This window comes from Ambystoma mexicanum, chromosome 2p (assembly GCF_040938575.1).
Source record: "Ambystoma mexicanum isolate Mex_15411 chromosome 2p, UKY_AmexF1_1, whole genome shotgun sequence".
In the NCBI taxonomy this organism is placed as follows: Eukaryota; Metazoa; Chordata; class Amphibia; order Caudata; family Ambystomatidae; genus Ambystoma; species Ambystoma mexicanum.
In genome coordinates, this window is record NC_090923.1 from 1,014,314,307 (window position 1) to 1,014,335,943 (window position 21,637).

Genomic DNA, 21,637 nt, shown 5'->3' on the forward strand with positions numbered 1-21,637 from the left:
CAAACCGCTAGACGGATTTTCACCAGGTTTGCGGCAATCTGTCCAGTCGGTTTTTTAACCGGCCCAAAAGCAGGTAAAATAAAATCAGCGATATCTGGGTTCAGTCCACGGACTCACTTCCCTGTTCAGGCCACGGACAGGCCTCTGATTGGTTCAGAGGGTGATGCGAGGTCTGCGGACATTGAGCGCGCCCGCTCTTTGGATGCTAAGCGTGAAATGCGTCCAATTTTTGGAAACGCCAGTCATGCTGAATTTCACGGACATCCGCCGGTGTCCGCAGACATTGTGGTAAAAACCTTTTTAAAAACACAACATTGCACTTGTCAAATTCAAACTATTTCTCGGGAGGTGGGGGGTGATGCGGATGGGATGGGATATGGCCGTAAGAAGCCAAAAAACTGGTGTTTTTCACCCCAGAAGTCAGCGAACAGCGTGGATGCTCACGAACACTTCAGATGTTCGGGGACATCTATGCCTATTTCTGCATTACTAGCTTAGTGAAAAGCAGTTTTTGGATGGCTTATAATTTTGACACCACTCAATGAAACTGCATGAAACCTTGGAATTTTATTCTAGACCTGATTCGGAAGGGTTTTGGAAAGTGGGGCGCTGTTTTGTCAAGAGGGTACAACATTAGAGGGAGAGTCCCAAATATTGGGAAGGCTTATAAATGAGGTGCCATTTGACGAATCTACACAAAGGTTTGCAAAAGATTGGCAAGGACCTTAAAGCATGGTTTTGCAAATGTGCCAGTGTTTCATGACAAGCGTCATGATGTAGGTACAAAAAAATAGTGATATACCTTTGGTGACTGAGGTATAGCCTGTGGCCATGGCCAGTGGCCAGATTGTCTGGGTCATGGCATAAGGTCATGACCTGGACAATGTGGCTACTGGCCATGACCACGAGGGACGGCATATGGGGTTAAAGTGGCCATGTCCACCTGGGACCAGCTATGTGGTACATTTATTTGAAAGTGGGATAGGTTTGAAAGGGAAAGAAAAAGGTGTTGTGGTAATATGGTCATAGGGAGCTCTCTTTGCCTTATGCAGGCTGCCATGGAAAGCTAAAGGGGGTTCCTGTACGGAGCCCCGCCTTTCCTTTCCATGGGTGCCATCTTGGAAAAGGATTCCCGGTGTGGGAAGGAAAATTCTTTTTTTTTTTTTTAAGCACCCGGGTTTTGGCCTTGGGAACCCGGGGTGCTAATGGCTTTCATCCCACATCGCAGGGTCTGCAAGGGGGGGGAGAACAGTCCGAGTCCTCGTTATCCATCCTCACTTGCTTGGGCCGATAATTTGGGCTGCTGGGCCGTTAGCCCCCATTCCAGTCCATGGAATGGGGGATGAATGCCACATTATTGCCATTAGCATAACACAAAATGCTAATAGAAATGTTGGAAAATCTTATTGAGTCTATGTACTTTACTGAGAAATGTAAAGTAGAGGAGTCTAAGATTTTTATTTAGTTCTATTTTTTTTTATAACTGTGAAAGGTGGTTCATAAAGGAACCTTTTTGTTTTTTTTATGCATTTTGTTTTTGAAAGAGAGGTTAGAATGTAAGGCAGGGAGGGAAAAGAGGGACGAGGCACCAAGCATTATTATGGAGGGGCAGGTAGACAGGGGAAGATGTTGTGCGTGTGTTACTTCTAAGGTAGGGGACAGTGTTTCTTATGCTTCTTGATTACAGCTTCAAAAGAACTTCAAAATTGCTTCTCCCTGCAGAGAGGTGTGTTGCAGTATATGCGGAGGACTGTTAGTCTTCGAAAGATATGGAAAAACAGCCTTGTTTATTGCGTGCAAGGTAGCTGATGGGATTTTGTGTCCCACAGAAGTAGGCTTTGTGGTTACAGTATTGGTTGAGGAAGATGAGGTGGAGGAAGACAGCCTACTACTTGCTAAGAAAGGAACAACCTTTCTGAGAGCATTGTGGTGGTTGGATTTGGTGTGGTGGCGCATGGAGCTGGTCCCGTAGGAGTAATGCCCAGGAAGTCCGCGACTGATTACAAAGTTGCACAGAGTGCATTTCACTTCGGTAGCTTGAGCCTTTGGTACATTCCCAACAGTGGTAAAGAACTGCCCCACCCATGATTCTCTCTGGGTGCTAGAGGTAGGCACTTCCTCTACCTTATCTTCATTGTCTTTAGAAGTACTGCACATTTTTTGTTGTGTAGGTCCTCCAGCTGGTGGTGGCTCTTAGGGAGGAGGGATGGCAATAGCTGATGCCATTTTTAAGATCAATAGCAGTTTTGCTAATATTCTTCCAAGTATGTGCTTTGTACTAGATTGTTAATGGATAATGAGTAAGAATAGGTGTAAGAGCTGTGCAAGGGTACATTTTGAGATCGAACCCATGAAATTCACTGAAAAATGTTGTTAAAAAGGGACGTTATGGTTAAGTTGCAGTTATAAAAACCTAATGACATCACATATCTGGGCCACTTGTTTTTGTTCACTGACATTTCTAGGCCAGGTGGTTTTGTTCACCGACAGTCAGAAAATTACAATTTAAAAAGGTGCTATATATCTAGACGTTAACCTTGTCATATGTTCTTAAAGTACTTTCCTTACGGTTTGGTCTCAGCTCATGGTGCACATACATGGGGAAATAAGCCTCAAACACACAATACATTTGTATACATGAAGATGAACTTTAATGTTAACATTTTCTGATTATGCTGTTTCTTTCTTCCTTACTTTGGTTTCCCTATAGGTGCCTCCGATTTGTATGCATTGTGGGTCTTCATATGTATTTTTTGTACTAGCACAAGTGTGTAGTAAGTCTTGAATTGTTAGCTAGTTATTACATGTTTAACAATACTCAAAAATCTGATACGGTAGCATTCATTATTGTGCTATCCAAATTACAAGATTATAAATATTGTACTTCATGGTGCATGCTGCAGGCATTGCCTATGTTTATGTATGATTAGGTTCCTGTATTAATAACGCGCCAATACAATGGGCCTCATTATGATAATGGCGGCGGATGTGCTGGTAAAACCGGCACGGCTGCCGCCGGCATCATTTTTTTTCCGCCGCCCGCAAATGGCCAATTACCAGGTCATTACAGCCTTGCCGGACCCGGTAATTGCCCATTGGCGGGCACCGGAAAATATTCCTCCACATTCCCATTTGAGCTCCATAGGGCTCAATGGGAATGGGGAAGCCAGATGCACCGGCACCATTCATCAATGGTGCCGGTGCATCCAACATGCTCTGCTCGCGGGTGCCGGTACACCTGCCAGGTCAGACCTGGCGGGAGCGGGAGAAAAGGCACCCACGAGCAGAACACGTAGTTTGCCGGTCCGGTAGTAACGGCGCCGGTAGCTTTACGGCCCCGTTACTACCGGACCAGCAAACTTATAATGAGGCCCAATGTTGTTTAGAAGAGTATATTGTTTAATAGATTAAGTAGTTCACGATAGGTCTCCCAATCACCCCCGACATCTTGTTACCAACATTATAAACGCAACCCCTTGTAGGGACTTTTCATCAAAATGTATTTCAAATGTGATGTCATCAATGACATTTATGTTGTCATCTTTGATGTCCTGGGTGTTAGTCTTAGCAGTGCACAGTGGTGGTGCGAGTTATGGTTGCTTAGCTTACCACAACTGGCGAACTTCTGAGGTTTTACTTGTAACCATAACGTCCCTTTAACAAAAAGTTTTCATTGAATTTCATAGGTTTTAATTAGTGCAACTTAACCATAACGTCCCTTTAACAACGTTTTTTCAACGACTATAAATATATATAACAGAATTGCTTGCTGTAGAAATGCATGATTTTAACCTCCCCCGGGCCTCTTTGGCCTACTTTGCCTGCGTCAATTTGGGAAAAGCATACACATTGCCCTTTTATAGGTGCCCCCCTACTTTTGTCTGTGGCCCCTTCTACCTCCCCCCCCTAGATTTGCTTCCTGGAGACGGCACTGCTCCCAGTCCCTGATGCAGTGCAGCTCGAGTGCTCTGTGGTACAACAGGGTGGGAGGGATTGAGATCAGTGGCTGGTTGAAGGGCTCAGTGGCACAAGCATGCCTGGCTGATAGCTGAGTGGGTGTGGAATGCTGTTGCTCGGACCTGGGTGGGCCGCGAGTGGAACGAGTTCCACAAGTGCCAATTACAGCCGAATGAGATGAGGAACCGGTGGATGCAGAGCCCTGATGCTTACAGCCTGTGCCCGTATGTCCTTAAAATGGAGAAAGAAGGCCTGCCGACATTTTTGCAATCGTTCTACAGTCTCCTAATTGCGTGCAATATACAGCATAGCCACCAACGAAGAAAATGCTCACTCCAAACGAAGGTCCAGGAAGTAAACAGCGCAGGTTCAAAGGGGGTTCGATTGGTCAACCTGGTTGAAGGTGACTTTACCCCAGGGAAGCAAACGGGGAACCACAAATATCCCCCCAAACCCAGGACATTGGTGGGCTGCCTTTTAAACATCACTCATCGCCCCATCCATGGATTCCAGTAGGAGTGCCCCATTGAGATTTGCTATTTTCTGTCCTAGAGTATCGTGGGATTTTAGGCCCCACGAGCTGGAGATCAAGCAGATATATAAAGGGGCGAATTCGCCTTGCGGAGTTACTTAAAGACCCGGGCCTGCCAGTCTCGCCCGACTTCCCACCAAGACTCTCTGCCTCTAGGTGTCATGGTCGGCGACAGTGGTGGGTAAAGGAGGCCAAGAAATGCAATTTTGTGGAATTCTGCTGCTTGCTATGCCTGGCTGGGCCGCGCTACACAGACACAGGCCTGGCTGGGGCCTAGTGCGGGGGAACCCAACTCCTGCCAGGACACAGCACAATGGCTTCGAGTGTGCACGCTGCACACCCACAGGCCTGAGTCAGCAGGATGAGGGGGAACAACAGACTGTCTGGGACAGGGCACCGGCCGATAAAGGAAGGCCCTGCAGCAGTAGCAGGAAGCCTGCCACACTGATAGCGATACACGGGTGGAGACGGGGCTTTGCTATCCATACATCGCCGCCGCCACCTCTGACCCACGTGTACAACAAACGGCGAGGTAGGTACATTATGCAAACTTACGTGTGTCAGAGAAAGACACGCACTTCACACTGCAAGCGAATACATACACAGAGGCACAGGAAATCCACACATGCAACAAGGAAATGGAGGAAAACACACACAATATACACAGATTTGCCTATATTTAGTGTTGGGCACAAACACACCGCGGCACAGGAAAAAACGCACAAACAGAAACGCGCGAACCCAAGTGAAATCGAACTCCAGCTCCTACTGTTCACGTAAAAGCCAGGCAGAACGACGACCACCAGTAGAAATCGAGGCTAACAAGACCAGGGACGTCGTTTAAGGGGTCGACCACCGAGGGCTCCATTGCTCTCTTTATTAAATTAAATTTCGGCTCCTGGTCTGTGGCCAGCCGCATGAGGCCCTTTGTTTCTGGAGTGGCTTATTTTCTGATAGCTATAGCCATTACGATAGCTCAGTGGGTTGAGCGCTTGTTGCTGTAATGTGTGTGTGATCTGCAGGTTGCAGGTTCGACTCCCGACAAGGTCAACTCAGCTTTTCATCCTGCTGAGGTTGATTAATTAGTACCAATACAGGTTGGGTGATATTGTATGTAAATTTGTTCTAAATGTTATGATATGTTAAAAACACTTATATAGTGCACTGTCACCAAAGGAGTTGGTCCCCAGGCGCTCTGGTGGATCTATAAACAGGAAGGAGGGTGGGTAGGGAGGAGAGGAGTAGGAGAGTAGGAGAGTGGGAGAAGTGGTGTGCTGTTGGCGACTTCAGCTAGATATACATTAAGTGCCGGGCTTTGGTGCAAGTAACGGATCGGATGAGACCTCATGTGCTGTAGGTGCCGTTTATGTGTTGATGCAGTGTAGTAAAGTGCATGCGGATTGCTGGGAGAGAAATGGTTGCGTGAGTTTTGTGTGGGTTAAGTATGCAGAAAATTGAGGTTGGGTTAGTGGGGTCTGTATCCTGATTCAGATACTTCTGGTTCCGTTTGAGCTGTATCGCTGTGGGTGGGTTGTTGCTGGTTCCTTATAGGCCGTCTCACTGTGTGAAGCGCTTAAGCGCAAGTGCTATACATTAACACATCGTTTGGCCTTGGACGTCTTCTTGCATTCACAGTAATTTGTTAAATGAGCCTATATGTGCTAATATATATGGTGATCCATTCTTGTATAAGGAACAAGTTACTTACCTGTAACTGTTGTTCTCCAGCATGGGTCTGGCATGGATTCACATGCTCATGAATATTCCCCGTCGTCAGGCTGGGAATCCTCGGTAAAGAAAAAACCAGTATCAGTTTCGTTTCTGATCTGTCTTTCGTAGTAGTAACCAATCACTGATCTCTGCGTCATACTGACCACAGCCAATGACTGCCCTCTATCTAAGCCCCGCCTCTGGCAGCCATCTTCAGATTTGGTAGCACGTGAAGTGGCAGTATGACCAAGTGAAGAGCCGCAGAGGGGTAGGCGGGAGGGTTCACATGTGAATACATGCCAGACCCATGCTGGAGAACAACAGTTACAGTTAAGTAACTTGTTCCTTCTCCAGCATGGGGTCTGGCATGGATTCACATGCTCATGAATAAAGAATACATAGCAGTACACACATGCACAACCACGGGAGGTGGCAAAGGCTCAACATTAAGCATTACATCAAACTCAACATTAAGCAAATCTGACCTCCTCACCAGGCTCACCTTAGGCAAACAGGTTGCGCAGCACTGCTTGGCCGACCCTGGACCCCTCCCTGGAATCCCGATCGATGCAGTAGAATTTCATGAAAGTGTGCGTCGACCTCTACGTAGCAGCCCTGCAGATGTCCAGCAAGGGCACACCAGATAGGAACGCCGTGGTAGCTGCGATCGCTGTGGTGGAATGGGCTCTCGGACGGCCAGGCAGGGGTCGGTTTGCCAACCGATGACAGTACATGATACAGCCGGAGAGCCATCTGGAAATGGAAGCCTTCGAGAGAGCCTTCCCCTGATTGACAGGTACAAAGTTCACAAAGAGTTGTGACGTCTTCCGAAAACCCTTCGTGCGGTCCACGTAGAACTTCGGCGCTCTAGCCACATCCAGCGAGTGCAGAGTCCTCTCAGCCGGCGACGAAGGCGACGGGAAGAAAACAGGCAACACCAAGGGTTCGTTGAGGTGGAAGTCCGACGGCACCTTGGGCATGAAGGAGGGGTGCGTCCTGAGCACTACCCTCGTGTCGTGAAAAGTCAAGCACGGGGCCTTGCAGGAAAGGGCCTGGATCCCTCCCACCTGTCGTGCGGAGGTGATGGCCACAAGAAACGCTGTTTTCCACGACAAGAACTTCAACGGGGCCGAGTGCAGAGGCTCGAACGGAGGTCCCATGAGCTTGGTCAGCACCACGTTGAGCTCCCACGCCGGGGCTGGGGCCGGAGCCTTCACCGGCGGGAACGATCTGAACAGTCCCTTCATGAACTCTTTCACCAGACGATGAGACCACAAGGACGTCCGCCCCGTAGTTCTGGTGTATCGGGAGATCGCAGCAAGATGAATCTTGATGGACGCGTGCGCCAGTCCAGCTTTGGCCAGCGTCAGTAGGTACGGCAGTACTTGGGGAGCCGTAATCCGCAGAGGGTTAATCTTCTGTGCGTGGCACCAGACAGAGAACCTCTTCCATTTGTGTCCGTAGCATTTAAGAGTTGAGGACGCCCTGGCCTTTGCAAGAACCTCTCTGCAGTCGGCCGGTATGTCGTATCCTCCAAACTCTAACGCTGCAGGAGCCAGGCCTGCAAGTTCAGCGACTTCGGGTCGTGATGGAGGATGGCGCCTCCTTCCCTGGAGAGCAGATCCGCGTCCACTGGCAGCTTGATAGACGGGGACGCTGACAAATCCAGAAGGTCCGGGAACCATATCTGCCTCGGCCACGCAGGTGCGACAAGGATCATCCTGCACCGGGACCTCTTGAGCTGGTTGATGAGCTGGATCAGCAATGGCAATGGAGGGAACGCGTATAGGAACAGGCCCTCCCAGGGGAACGAGAAAGCATCGCCCATGCTCCTCGGCTGGGGAAACCTGCTGGCGAACCTCCTGCTCTTGGGGAGTTCGTCGTCATCGCAAACAGATCGATCTGGGGTGTGCCCCACCGTCGGAAGAGGCGGTCCACTAGATCCTGTCGTAGTTCCCACTCGTGGCACGAGCGCAGCTCCCTGCTGAGTGAGTCGGCGATGGTGTTTTTTATCCCTGCCAGATGGAACAGCACCAGAAACATCCCTTGGGCGACGGCCCAATGCCACAGGTCCTGGGCCTCCCTCAACAGGGCTGGGGACCTGGTTCTGCCCTGTTTCCTGATGCAGAACATGGTGGTGGTGTTGTCGGTGAAGATCCTCACCACCTTGCCCTTGAGTGACGGAAGGAAGGACCTGAGGGCTCAAAACACTGCACGGAGCTCCAGGACGTTGATATGGAGGGACTTCTCCGTCGGGAGCCAAAGGCCTCTCGCGTGCAGATTCTCGGTGTGCGCTCCCCACCCTTCCAGGGAGGCATCCGTGGTCACTGTCTCCTGGTGGCCGGGGGTCTGGAAGTCCATGCCCGCCGTCCGATGCGCGCGGGTGCCCCACCACCGGATCGCTCGTCGGAAACTCTTGTCGAGTGTGATCCTCTCCTCGAAGCTGCCCGTCGTCTGGATCCAGCGCGCGTCCAGGAACTCTGCAACGGGCACATCCGGAGCCTGCACAGGCGGATGAGATAAATGCAAGATGACATCATTCCGAGGAGGGACTTGATGGACCTCACCCTGGCCGCGTCCGCAACCAGCATCCGCTGCACCTTGCCCAAGATGGCCCTCGTCCTTTCCTCCGACGGAGAGGCCAGAAGCGACACTGTGTCGAGCTTTGCTCCCAGAAACAGTGCGTCTTGCGCGGGCACCAGGTGGGACTTGGCGTAGTTTACGGAGAATCCCAGGTCCGTGAGAAGTTGGACGGTCCTTGCCGTGTGCTCCACGGCGAGCTCCCTCGTCTTGGCTCGGATGAGCCAGTCCAGGTAGAGTAGACGTGGATCCCCTCTCGGCGCAGCTGCGCCGCCACCGGTGCGAGGCACTTGGTGAACACCCTGGGTGCCGACCTTAGTCCGAAGGGAAGGGCTCTGAACTGATAGTGACGCCCTTGGACCACGAACCTGAGAAACTTTCAGTGTCCCTTTAGGATGGGAATATGGAAGTAGGCATCCTCCAAATCCAACGACGACAGGAAATCGCCCTCCTCCAGCTGACCCAGGACGTGTTGGAGGGTGACCATCCGGAACTTCTGTGCCTTGATGAATTTGTTCAGTCGTCGTAGGTCCAGGATGGGACGCCATCCTCCAGTCTTCTTCTTCACGAGGAAGTATCTTGAGTAAACTCCGGAGCCCCGAAGCCTCTTTGGGACGAGTTCGATGGCGCCCTTCCTGAGCATCGCCTTTACCTCTAAGAGAAGTTGAGGGACGTGAAGTTCTTTCCTGGCCACAGGGGGGACGTGCGGGCACCTTCTTTGAAACTCGAGCGCGTGGCCCTGGGCTAGGGCGTCCAGCACCCAACGGTCGGTGGAGATGGACTCCCACACGCTGACGAAGCTCGCCAGCCGGCCTCCCACCGGGGTGCTTCGGTGGGGGCCCGACCCCACGGCCGGTTCAGTCCTGCTTCGACGAGGCTTTGCCGCCTTGACCTCCTTGGCGGCGACGGCGGGGTCTGCCTGACTTGCCTCGACCCCTGTAAGCTTCCTGCGACGACGAACGGACCGCTTGACGGTAGGTGGAAAATCCACCGCCGGAACCTTTGGAGGCGCCCTTGCCTCCGCTGCTCCGAAAGGGCGGCCGCCGTTGCTGGAGAACCCCGAGAGCTCGGGCCGTCTCCGTGTCTGCTTTGATGGCTTGAAGGGAATCGTCCACTGTTTTCCCAAACAGGTTGTTTCCATCGAACGGCATGTCCAAGACTCTGGTCTGCACGTCTTGACGGAAGTCAGTAGCCTTGAGCCATCCACGCCGCCTAAGGCACACGCCGTTGCCCAACTGGCGAAAGCCAGTGTCGGCGATGTCCGTCGCAATCGTAATGGCGTGGTCCGACACCACCTCACCTTCCTGCAAGATCTCTAGGGCATCCGCCCTCTTGTCGTCCGGTAGGAAGTCCAGCAGGGGGGCCAGTTTGTACCACAGCTCCCTATCGCAGCGGGCTACGATAGCCAAGGCGTTGGCCGCCTTAATCGTCGTCGCTGCAGACGAGATGACCCTGCACCCCATCGTATCCAATTTCTTTCCCTCGCCGTCCGGCGGGGAAGTCGACGTGGAGGCCGCACCCCCCCGCTTTCTTCCTGGCCGCCGCGGAGACGACGGAGTCCGGGGTCGGCTGTGCCCAGAGGCACAAGGGGGCCGCGTCCGGGACCCGGTACTTCTTCTCGTACCGATCCCTTCTAGCTGGCGTCGTGGATGGGTTCTTGAGGAGGGCGAGGCCCTCATCCCAAATATCGTCCAGTAGAGGCACGGAGAGGACCGTCTTCCTCTTGGCCTCGCGCCGTTAATAAAGGAAACCTTCCTTCTTCTCCTCCGGGAAGAGCTGGAAGAGCTCGGATGCCCTGGCGATCATGGAGTGAAACGATCCAATCTCGTCGGGCGGGGAAGCCCGGGTGGGAGGTGACGACGGCAGATCCTCGTCGTAAACCTCGTCGTCCGTACCCGTCGCGGCCGTGTCAGTGCCCGTATCATCCCCACGAGTCGTGGACGGGGAGGAGGGCTGAACAGGGCGCGATGGCTGAAAAGGAGGTGGAGGGTGAATCCCCCCAGAAGGGCCTGGCTCTGGGTGCCCCGTCGGGAGCGGTTCCTCCGTTGGTGTTAAAGGCAGTCTTGTCCTTATCTCCGAGCATAAGGACTGTATAGCCAACAAAATGGCCGCCGAGTTGTCTTGCGGCGCTGGTTGAGGGGAGTCCGACGGGCGGTCAGGGGCCCAGTCGGCATCCTCGACGATATCGTCGTCCCCTGCGTCAGGATCCCTCCCGACGGGCTGGTCTTCTTCCACGCCAACGCCGTGGCTTAAGACCTCGATCAGCTCTTCCTCAGAGGTTGAGGCCGAATCCACGACAACCTCCTGCCCCCCCTTTTTCTTCTCCGCCGGAGGTTTCACGGGGGTCCTGTCGATGGGCATAAAAGAGGCCTCCCTCCACGGTGGCAGGGATACTCTGAGCCCCGAGGTTGCCACCACTGGTGTAGTCTCCACAGGCTGAGCCAGGGCCGCCGCGACTGTCTCGATAGAGGCCTTGGCCGGATGGATTAAGGCTTTCACCACCCTAGGTGCGCTCGCCGCCTTCTCCTTTCGGGGGGGGGACACTGCCTCGCTCCCCCTCCGATGGGGCCTTCGAGCTCGACCGGGGCCTCTCCAGGAGCTTCGCTGGGTGCTCGGCCTTCCTCTTACCCGAACCAGAGTGTTGGCTCGTGGTTGATGGTGCCGGGGAGGATGTGCCCTGCCTGGCGCCCGTAGAGCCCGACCGTTCAGCGCTCCCGGTGCCAGCGGACTCACGGTGCTTGGCCTTGTGTTGGACCCCCGTCGCCGGGGCGTCCTCAAAGGTCTTAGAAGACCGCTCGGATTTCTTCCTCTTCTTCTCGCCTGACGGGCTCTTCCCTTCCAGCCAGTTGGCGAGACGTTGATGGCGGTCCTTCATGGTCCGCTCCGACATGTTGCCGCAAAACGCACAGTCCTTCTACACGTGCGTCTTGTCCTCATGTAGGCAGCAAAGACAAAAGGAGTGTTCGTCCTCCTTAAACACATTCTGCAGCTGGCATCCAGGGCAGACCCAGAACAGCTTTCCGGGTGTCGAGCTTCCCTTCTCCTGGGCCATGTCCGAGATGGGCCTGAGAAACTTCTGGAGTCCTCCAAAAGCGTAGCTCGACGAAATCTTCACCCTTGAGGGGCGTAGACGAATCCGACACGGGTCCCCATTGATCGGATGAAGAGTCGGTGGAGCTTGAGGCTCTTTTTGACCGAAAGAACGAAGTTTTTGAGAAAAAAAAACGTGAAAAATAGCACTAATGCTCGAGAGCAATAGCACGAGGATCCCAACACTTGAACGTGCGGTAAAAATCTGAAGATGGCTGCCAGAGGTGGGGCTTAGGTAGAGGGCAGCCATTGGCTGTGGTCAGTATGACGCAGAGATCAGTGATTGGTTACTACTACGAAAGACAGATCAGAAACGAAACTGATACTGGTTTTTTCTTTACCGAGGATTCCCAGCCTGACGACGGGGAATATTCATGAGCATGTGAATCCATGCCAGACCCCATGCTGGAGAAATGTATATCACTTTACAGTGACATCGTAACCCTATTTTATCGTAGTGTACTTAGAAACCATGCTATGTGATGCCGCTTCCTATTTGGTCAAGGGGTGACAGGTCGTGTTCCATCGCTTCCCGTGATGTCACTTTGGGGTGGGGTCAAATGACCACTTCATGTGATGTCATCAGGGTGTCAAGGGTTGTGTGATGTCACTTCCACTACCCCAAGCAATTTGGTGAAATGACGTCCCTGAACAAGATGATACAACAGAATTAAACACATTCACTTCGTGATTGACACACAGACCGACGTACAATGCATCCAGATGCATAGGAAAACACCAACAGATTGAAAGACACAACACATACAAAGACCCACAGACTATTCAACACACAAAAGAGACAGACTGATTCATAATAATACACACAGAAACACGAAGACCACACACCACAAACTGGTTGACCTAGGGAGAGACACTCGGAGAGGTGCACAGACAACGGAAGTATCCGCACACAGTCGAACACAAAAATTTACCGACACAAAGACTTACAGTCACACAAACACATTTACACACGCACACATCCACAAATAATAGCACATTGAGAAAAAAGGTGCTGCATATTCACACAGACATGCGGTAAAAGTCAAAGGCCGAACCACCTGCTCAAATAACACAAAAATAAGCACTGGTAAAAACCGATACATTTTGACTGCCCTATTTTAAAGTACAGCCTCACACGTTATTGCTGTACTGGCTAAAATCATGTCCTAATATTCACGCCAGCACAAGCAATGCCACTCTCCTCTCCTAAGCAGACTAGGGTCTTGCTGTCCCCGGGTGGGACTTAACGTACCTTAATTCAGACGTGTACGCGCTTTGAGACTACTACAGTGGCGAGCTGGCACAGTACAAAAACTCTAATAAGACAGAATTTTATTTTTGGGTAATTTTATATGGCCTTTTTAAGGTCACCTTCACTTATTTTTGCCCGCTCCCCCTCTTGCTTTTTGGATCACACCCGTTTAAAAGTGGGAGTTCTCCTGAAGCCCACTGCAACTCGTTTACCAATGAAGAGAATACGCCCCTGTGTCACCGAGAAGACTCTCAGGCACAAGAGTGCTCCTCAAGCACCCCATTTGTGTTGCAGGGTGATTATATCACCCTATATTGGTTTTAGAGGGAAGGCTTCTGGCAGCTGTCAATTAGTTTCGGCTTCACTAGGTGTGCACGTTGATTTGCCGATTGGTAGCCCAACAAACCTTTTTGTTAGCTATGGGGTAGCTAGGTATTATTTTAAATCCTACTCTAGCCATTATTTTTCAGGCGCTTCCTTTGTTCAGGGAAACCCCATAAGCGATGTAAAATGGCCATTGGGGACACATGGGCTCTATGCTTTGTGCAGTCATGTGTCCTCCATGCTGGCTTTCTTTGGTTTAGACCAGGCTCTGTCCTTGAGCTTGCCCTTGCACAGCTTGTATATGTTAAGTTGCAGATGTAGGGCCCACCTAACCCTTTGTCCCTAGCCCCTAACGTGATTGGTAGGCTGGCTTCTGCGCATTGTGGCATTTATTGGGACACCCTGTATTCAAGTTCAGATTTCTACAGGAATTTTTCAACGAAGGAGGTTTACTTACCTGATGGAGGATTTGCTGCCATTTTCCCACTGTTTCAGCATTTTGAGGACCCGATCTGGCCATATCCTTTGGCTGCTATGCCCTGATCTCTGGTTGGGTTTATTGGCAACTTTTTATTCACCATGGGCCCCCTCTGTCCTTCTCTGGCCCTCCTCGTGTGCTGGACCAGGCCGTCCATGCTGGGACCATCTCAAGACTTGTCCACTGTGGTTGTCCCTTCTGGTGCTGGTCGCTGCAGTCACCTGGGAGGTTAAGTCTCCAACACCCTACCTCATCTGCTCTTTTGCGTTATCCTGGGCCATCCCAACTGTAGCTTTTGCTGTTGGACCCTTTTCTGTGGCTGAGCTGCACTTTTTTCATTGAGTACCTGGAACTTGCTTTGTCGGGTCCTCCTGTCTTTTCTGAGTCTCCTTTGACACTCCTTATGCTTCTCGCTTGAAGAGGCTGTTTTTTCTTTTCCCTAGTTGGCGGTCTTCGTTGGCCCGTTGTTCAAGTCCCTGGGAAGTCACATCCCGTAACCCACACATGGAAAAGAAGCCTTGTATGTAGTGGGTTGTTAAGCGTTCCTGGAACCGACATTGACATTCTGGGAAACAACAATGAGTGCGATGGGACCAGGGGTGTTTGATTTTTGACGATCCTTGCTCTCATCGGCCACAGTGGTTCATTGTTGAGAGTATTAACAGGCGGGTCTCAACAGCATTTCCACACTGGATTCCACTGGGGCTTCTCCTGCTGTGCTGCACATGGTTATCGAAAAGACCACCGCAACTCTTCATTGGGGTCTTCTCTGGTTCCCACCTCTGGGGTTGCTTAGTGCCAAATCAGCATCTGTGGGATAGAACAGGGACTTGCATGCCTTTTCCCACAAACATGCAGAATGCCCATGGACTTTGTCTTGTTTATTTCTATAGGTGCACTTTCTCACCGAAACTAGTGATTTTGGAGGTACTTAACTGCATTTCGGATATTTTCCTGCATGTGGTTTGGGTCCAGGAAGTTTTAAAGCTAAATCTGGAAAAATAGTCTGCACCAGTCAATGTTTAATGCATTTTTATAGATATGTATTCCGCTTCAGCTAAAGTAAATGCCCGATTACAGGAGGCAATTCTGATGACATTGTATCCAAAGTTCCCTAAATATCCTTCCATATGTCCAAGAGGTCTAGAAATACCGCGACTGTTGGTTTCCCTTTTCTTCCCACCCCTTTTGTTTCTTATGTAATGTGCCTACCACTAGGTAGTGGACCTACAGTATAAAAAAAGGAGTGGGGTGTGTCTTTACAGCATGTATTATTTTTAGAATACACTGGGTATCCGCCTCAATGTGTTCTGTCCCTCCATTCCACAGTTCCTACAGGAAGGTTTTAATATGGGCATGGCTGTTTCCACCTTAAAGGCCCAATAGGCTGCCATCCGTACATTTAGAACTAGCCGGCCAGATAGCACTGTGAGCTAAGCGCTCGCCCCCGATATCTGAGTAGCCTGCTGTGGCAGGTTCGAATCTCAGCTGGGCCAACTCAACCTTTCATCCTTCCAAGGTCGATACATTGATTACGACTCTGCAAGATAATAAGGTCTTCTGGTATTTCAGTGCTCCGAGACCTATGGGTGTGTAGCGCTATATAAGAAATACATTATTATTACAGATGGAGGTGATAAGAGGGATCAGAAACGGATCAACTGGTGGTTGAGGAGTAAGAATAATAGGAGTAATGAAGACTACCCGCAAGTAATGCCAGCAATTAGTCTTCATTACAAGAAAGCACACATAGTTTAGAGTTGAAGAACGGGTTTCCTTGTAGTGAATCCTAATGTTTCAACATTGCAACATAGCCAGTCCCTATTGCAGATGGCAGCTCTGTGCGGCTGCACCTGCCGTATGATGACATTACCTGGATACGCGAGACTGCCATTTGGCTTATGATGGACATAGCTGGACAGCCAAGGCTGCAGTTGACATTAGATGAACTCAGACATTTTGGCTTTGTCAATTCCTTTTCACATTTGTGATTTTTGCACTGGCTTAGGTGGCAATACAAAGGAACACAAATGGTGGTTGCATTATTTTATGAAGTGTCTACTTCCGCCTAACTAATACACATTAAAAGGAACTCATCTATTGTATGTAGACCCGTCTGGAAGTAGTATACAAAGCAGGTCAACATGTGTAAACCAGGTGAATGGAGAACACCAGCCTCTGACCAACTAGCTCAAGAGAATGAAATCCAATATGGAAGCCTAGGTTTTACAACCTCCTCTTCCTAAACCATGTGATTAAACGACAGAAACAGAGAATGCTGTGGTATGAAGAGGAGCAACATACCGGTAGACCAATGAGACCAGTGCGAACCATTGATGTTGCTTTCCACCAAAGGGATGAAGGTCTGAGAAGCATAAGAAGGTGAAGAGACAGCCGCTTGGGTGAGGAAGCTGAAGAGGAGAATTGGAGGTGGTAGCTGATGAGGTATGGAGGACAGATTGGTCAGATCGTGATGGGAGTAGGAGGCACTCCGCTCGCGGTTAGGATGGACCAGGTGAAATGCTGCAACAAAGAACCCCAGTAGCTGAGGCGGTTTTAAGACTTGGAGGCAGCAGCTGGAAACCAGCAGAGAGGCGAGAGAACAGGCAACCACTGATCAGAAGACAGCCGAGAGCCCAGGTGATAGCATTGTGTAAGGTGCACGGGATGCTGGAGGTGCCACCAGGGAGTTTGCGAGAGGTCATTAAGAGGTGCAGCGGTCATGCAGCGCTAGAGACTTTAGATGCAATAGGCGGTGCAAGTGACAGGCAGGGCAACAGGTGTTGGAGAATAGTGAGCTTGGCAGAAAAAGAATGAGAGAGAACCAGGACAAAGACTCTGGAAGTACGCATGCAGGATATAGGCATGAGACTGCATTCTGACAAAGAAAGTACCAAAGCTTGATAAAGAATTGTGAGAACTCCTGAAAGCATCAACGCTGGCTCAATGGCATTGTGATAGAGGCGAGGCAGCAATCTGGGAAATGTAGGAAATGTACCCACGCCTTCACTGATGCAATCTGGGAAATGTAGTAAAAGTACCCACGCCTTCACTGATGGGAAGAGATTTCACGATTTCCATTCGGAGAGTGGAATGAATTCACCAAAGAAACATCAAGAGATTTTTTATGAACAGAAATGCCTGCCTGACAACACTTTACGCATTGCCTTACCGGCAACCTAAAAATAAAACTTGTAAGTACAAAGTTAAACCTGTTTGTGAGCCATTTCCACTAGTTCGCAACAGTTGCCACGTGTGTGATCATGGATGACCCCAGATGTAGGCTTACAATTCTGTGCACTTGGCAATGCCATCATCCCTCTTTAATTCCATCCAAAATGACAAAGAGCGTTTCCTAGTATTAGTCTCTATGCCACCTCCCTCAGACGAGCCCCCTTTAAAAGCGATGCAGGGGGTGTCTGTCGTACCCCCACTGCTGCAGTAGTTGAGAAAACATGTGCTAAACAAACAAACATTTTTCCCCACTTCTGTTCAGTGGCGAACAAAACAACTCCGAGGCCTACTTTTTGCTACACCCTGTAACACACCTCGGCTTTCCCTTAAAACAAGTGCAGGTGCTGGCTGTGTTTGTCTATGGAGTTGGCACAAGGTGCAGAGAGCCATATTGCCCTGAAGTAACATTGTTTGTGCCCCTTCTTGTGTCGACAGCTATTTCAGTGTAATGCACCATACCCAGTGGCATGCCGATCTTATCGCTGTCTCGCCCTTTGAGCTTGTTCCTCTTGAAGGTGCCTTTGCGCTTCTTGACATTGGGCTTCTCCTTGTTCATCTGGTGGATGAGCAGCGTCAGCTCCCGCTCGAACACCTCGAGCTCCCATTGTGCCAACTCGTGCTCGCGCTGGCGCAGGAATTCCTCGTGGGACTTCTGCTCCAGTGCTGCTCGCTTCAGCTCCTCCTCGCGGCTCAGCAACTCCTGAAAGCAAAGAATGACGTTAGTGCCCAGGGGTTGAGGAGAGATCTTGACTAGGAACAAGATGGCTAGAGAGGAGACTAGCATTGCCTTAGCACAATGTATTTTGGAAAAGGGAGTAGGAAGAATCAACTGAGAAAGTGGGAACAAATACTATACGCAAGTGATATACAGCTGGCTGCAAGATAACTCAATCTAATTTACGAAACAGGAGTGGTCTTAAAGTCTTCTTACATTTGGGTAAATGAGGGTCTGTATCTTCGTTTCCCAGACAAAGCTAGGCATCCAATGCTCAAATGAAGTACAAGACTACACTTCTATTCCAGCAGGAAGTTAGAGTGTGGTCTTCGTTTCCCAACATAATGCAAGTGTGTGACATGTTCCTAGAGCCTGGTTAATATATCCTCACAGGGAGAGACAGTCTAAGGCTTCTATCTGACAAGGAAGCGTGGGACTAGGCCCATCGCGCCAACATGAAGTAATAGCCTAGACCTGCTTGCCAACCAGGGAGTAAAACGATGGACTATTTTCCCACTGACGGTATAGAGGCTAAGCAGGCTTCCTTTTTTAATAGGAACAAAGAGGATGGAACTCCTATCAATATAGGAAGTTAGACACTAGTCTTCTGTTCTAAACAGAAATAAAAGCCAGCCTGGGACTACTTCCTAATGGTAAGTGGCGGGGCCACTTTTGCCAACTGGAAACGAGAAGCTGGATCTTCTACCTACAGATGGGGATATGTTTGGCCTTTTGTCCTTCTGGGGAAAGAGCAGCCTCCTGTCCAAACAGGAAGCCAGATGGTTGGTTTTGCTTTCCATCAGAAGGTTAGAAACGTATGCTCGCACCACATCTCAAAGTGAAGGATTGGAACTCCAAATAAAATGGTGAGACACTGGGCCTTCTGTCTGAACTGCGAGTGAGTGTGGACCCAGTGTTCCAGCAGGTGCTTAGTGGATGGGTCCCGTTTATCATTATCCTCATCATCAACAGATTTATTTCGGGCCTAGCCAATCAAATCACATGAAACATACATCACATAGCATATCAAACCACTTTACAAAAATAGTTCATCCATCTTTGCAACATAATACAAAAAGGTAGAACTTGTCAATGCTGTGGTTAAATAATAGGCCAAATCACAAAAAATGCAGTTATAACAAAACTAGGTAATACATAACATCACCAATTTATAGGACTGGTTTGTAGCCCAGGAGCACTCAGATGTTTCATCAAAAATAAGATGGGTCTGGTAAAAGAGCATCAAATGATTAGGACTTGCTGAATTTGACGGTTATCTGTGAAACGAAAACATGGGTATATCCAATGGTCCGATTGCCTCATCACAAAGCAGACATAAAAAGACAAAAACATCATTGATACTTCCTTTTACATCACAGTTGGTTTTTGACCAATAGGGCTTGTAATCAGCAAGTGGGAGGGTGACCAAGTTACATTTCAATTACAGGATTTTAGGGGTCAAAGGTTCGATCAAGTCAAGGTATCCCTCAAAACCATTTAAGGGTTTGGCATCAATATACGACATGGTCACTTTCTTTCCCTCACACATTGAAAAATTTGGTGAGTTAGAAGCCAGCCATAACGGACTGGGATGGTCTGTTCTCTACCCGATTAACCTCCCATATGATGGAGCGGGATACCGTGGCCTTGTCACACTCTCTAAGACTAAGTATTATCTTGTCCTCTAGAAGAATGCCAGAATATCAAACGTCGCAAGGAAACTACAGATCCCAGCCGCCCCTGTCCCTGACTAGTACAGTGTGCAATAAGGAAGATTGAGGTCAGCCATGGTTTGCCCGATGAACAAGGCAGAAAAAGAACTGCAAGACCACAAAGACGCACAAGGAATTTCAAGATGGTGCCGATGGTACAACACCTTTAAAGTTGTGGAATTAGCCATTAAGAAAAATCAAGCCAATTTACTGCCTAACCAATACGCAGCAAATAGCAATTATGCTATTAAGACTCAATTAAGAAACAAATGATGAAAGGGCCAATCAGGGGACCCAAGACAAGCTACCCAAGGAATAGACCAATCCCATACTACTCAAGACGTACACCAACCCGGGTGTATTTGAAGGGCTGAAGGAAGCAAGTGAGGGGCACATGCCTGGTGGAAGCAGATGTGCTACTCGCTGCTGCCTGGGGAAAGAGAGGGGACACTACCTGGGACGAGTTGGTTTACCAGCTGGCAGTTCTTCAGCAAAAACTCTACCAAATTTAAGAGCGAGCACACCACAACGGGGAGTGGTGTGAAGGAGGTGGGGGCCAAAAGCAACAGTCTACCACAGTAACTTGAAGGGAAGGATGGAAGAATTCAGAGCAAGAGAAAAGCCTAACAAGGAGAGAACCCTGGTAGATGGGTGAAATGGCAGACTGCCTGACAAGTACCAGGATTGAGGGTGATCTCTTGAAGGACTTCCTGAGCTAGCTCCCACTCGTGGGAGACTGTGCTCTGCCTGCTCAGAGCGTCCGCTGTCAAGTTCTTCTCTCCGGCTAGGTGAACTGCCGATAGAGAGATTCCTTCCTGAATTGCCCAAAACCAGAGCTGCATTGCCTCTCTGCACAGTGGCAGTGACCCTACGCCGCCTCTTTTGTTGAGGTAGTGCATGGCCACTGTGTTGTCCGTCATTATCAGGACATTTCTCCCCTGTACTGATAGCAGGAAAGCTTTCAGCGCTAGCCTGATCGCTCTCAGCTCCAATAGGTTGATGTGTAGTCTGGACTCCGATGGAGACCAACGACCGCTGATGGTCAAGTCGTTGGCATGGGCTCCCCACCCCGTGAGTGAGGCGTCTGTGACTACTGTTATCTCCGGCCATGGTTGCCAAAACAGTTCTTCTTTCAAGATATTCTCTGGATAGGCCCACCATTGAAGGTAGTGGGCTACCTTGTCCGGAATCCGGAGGAGATCTGTCATTCTCCCTGAGAATTGCGACCACTGAGTTCAGTGCCCACTGAAGAGATCACATTCTCAGGCGAGCCTCTGGCACAAGGAAGATGCAGGATGCCATGAGGCCTAGCAACCTCAAAAAGTCGAAGGCTGGGAGACGCTGGGCATTTTGGAACTTGTTGACCATCTGCAGAATAGCTTGAGCCCTCGCCTCTGGTGGCGAGGCTTTTCCCAGGGAAGTGTCCAGGACCGCTCAATGAACTGGAGTCTCTGTGATGGTATCATCTGTGACTTCTTTAAATTGAGGGAGAAGCCCAGTTTGTGAAGGAAGTGGCGGACATAATCTAGCTGGATCTGAGCTTGTTCCGAAGATACAGCCCTGATCAGCCAATCGTCCAGGTAGGGGTAGACATGGATCCCTTCCCTCCTTAGACTCGCAGCCACTACCGACATTAGCTCGGTGAAGACCCTCGGGGCGGAGGTCAGCCCAAATGGCAGAACTCGAAATTAATGAGAGTCGCCAATTGCGAACCTCAGGTATTTCCTGTGTTTGAGATGGATTGGCACATGGAAATAAGCATCCTGAAGGTCCAGAGATACCAGCCAGTCCTGGAGCTGGAGGGCCTGAAGTATCTGAGAGAGAGTTACCATCTTGAACTTGTCCTTCCTGAGGAACTTGTTCAATTCTCGTAAGTCCAGGATGGGTCTCAGTCCTCCATCCTTCTTTGGTATGAGAAAGTAGGGGGGAGTACCAGCCCTTGTTCCTGTCCGCTACAGGTACCGGTACCGGTTCTATGGCACCTTTCTCTAGCAGGTCTATAATTTCCTGCAAGAGGAGCGGATCTGGAAGCTTTAGAGAGCTGTGCCCCGGT

General features: G+C 50.0%; 1 protein-coding gene across 1 annotated transcript in view; it reads right to left on the minus strand.

Moving 5' to 3' along the window:
- Nucleotides 1-21,637, minus strand: part of MAP3K11 (mitogen-activated protein kinase kinase kinase 11) — a 397,361-nt gene that overhangs the window by 95,626 nt on the left and 280,098 nt on the right. The window contains exon 5 of the mRNA XM_069644857.1: nt 17,617-17,857. Coding sequence (XP_069500958.1) covers nt 17,617-17,857 — 241 coding nt within the window. The remainder of the gene's footprint in view (nt 1-17,616; nt 17,858-21,637) is intronic.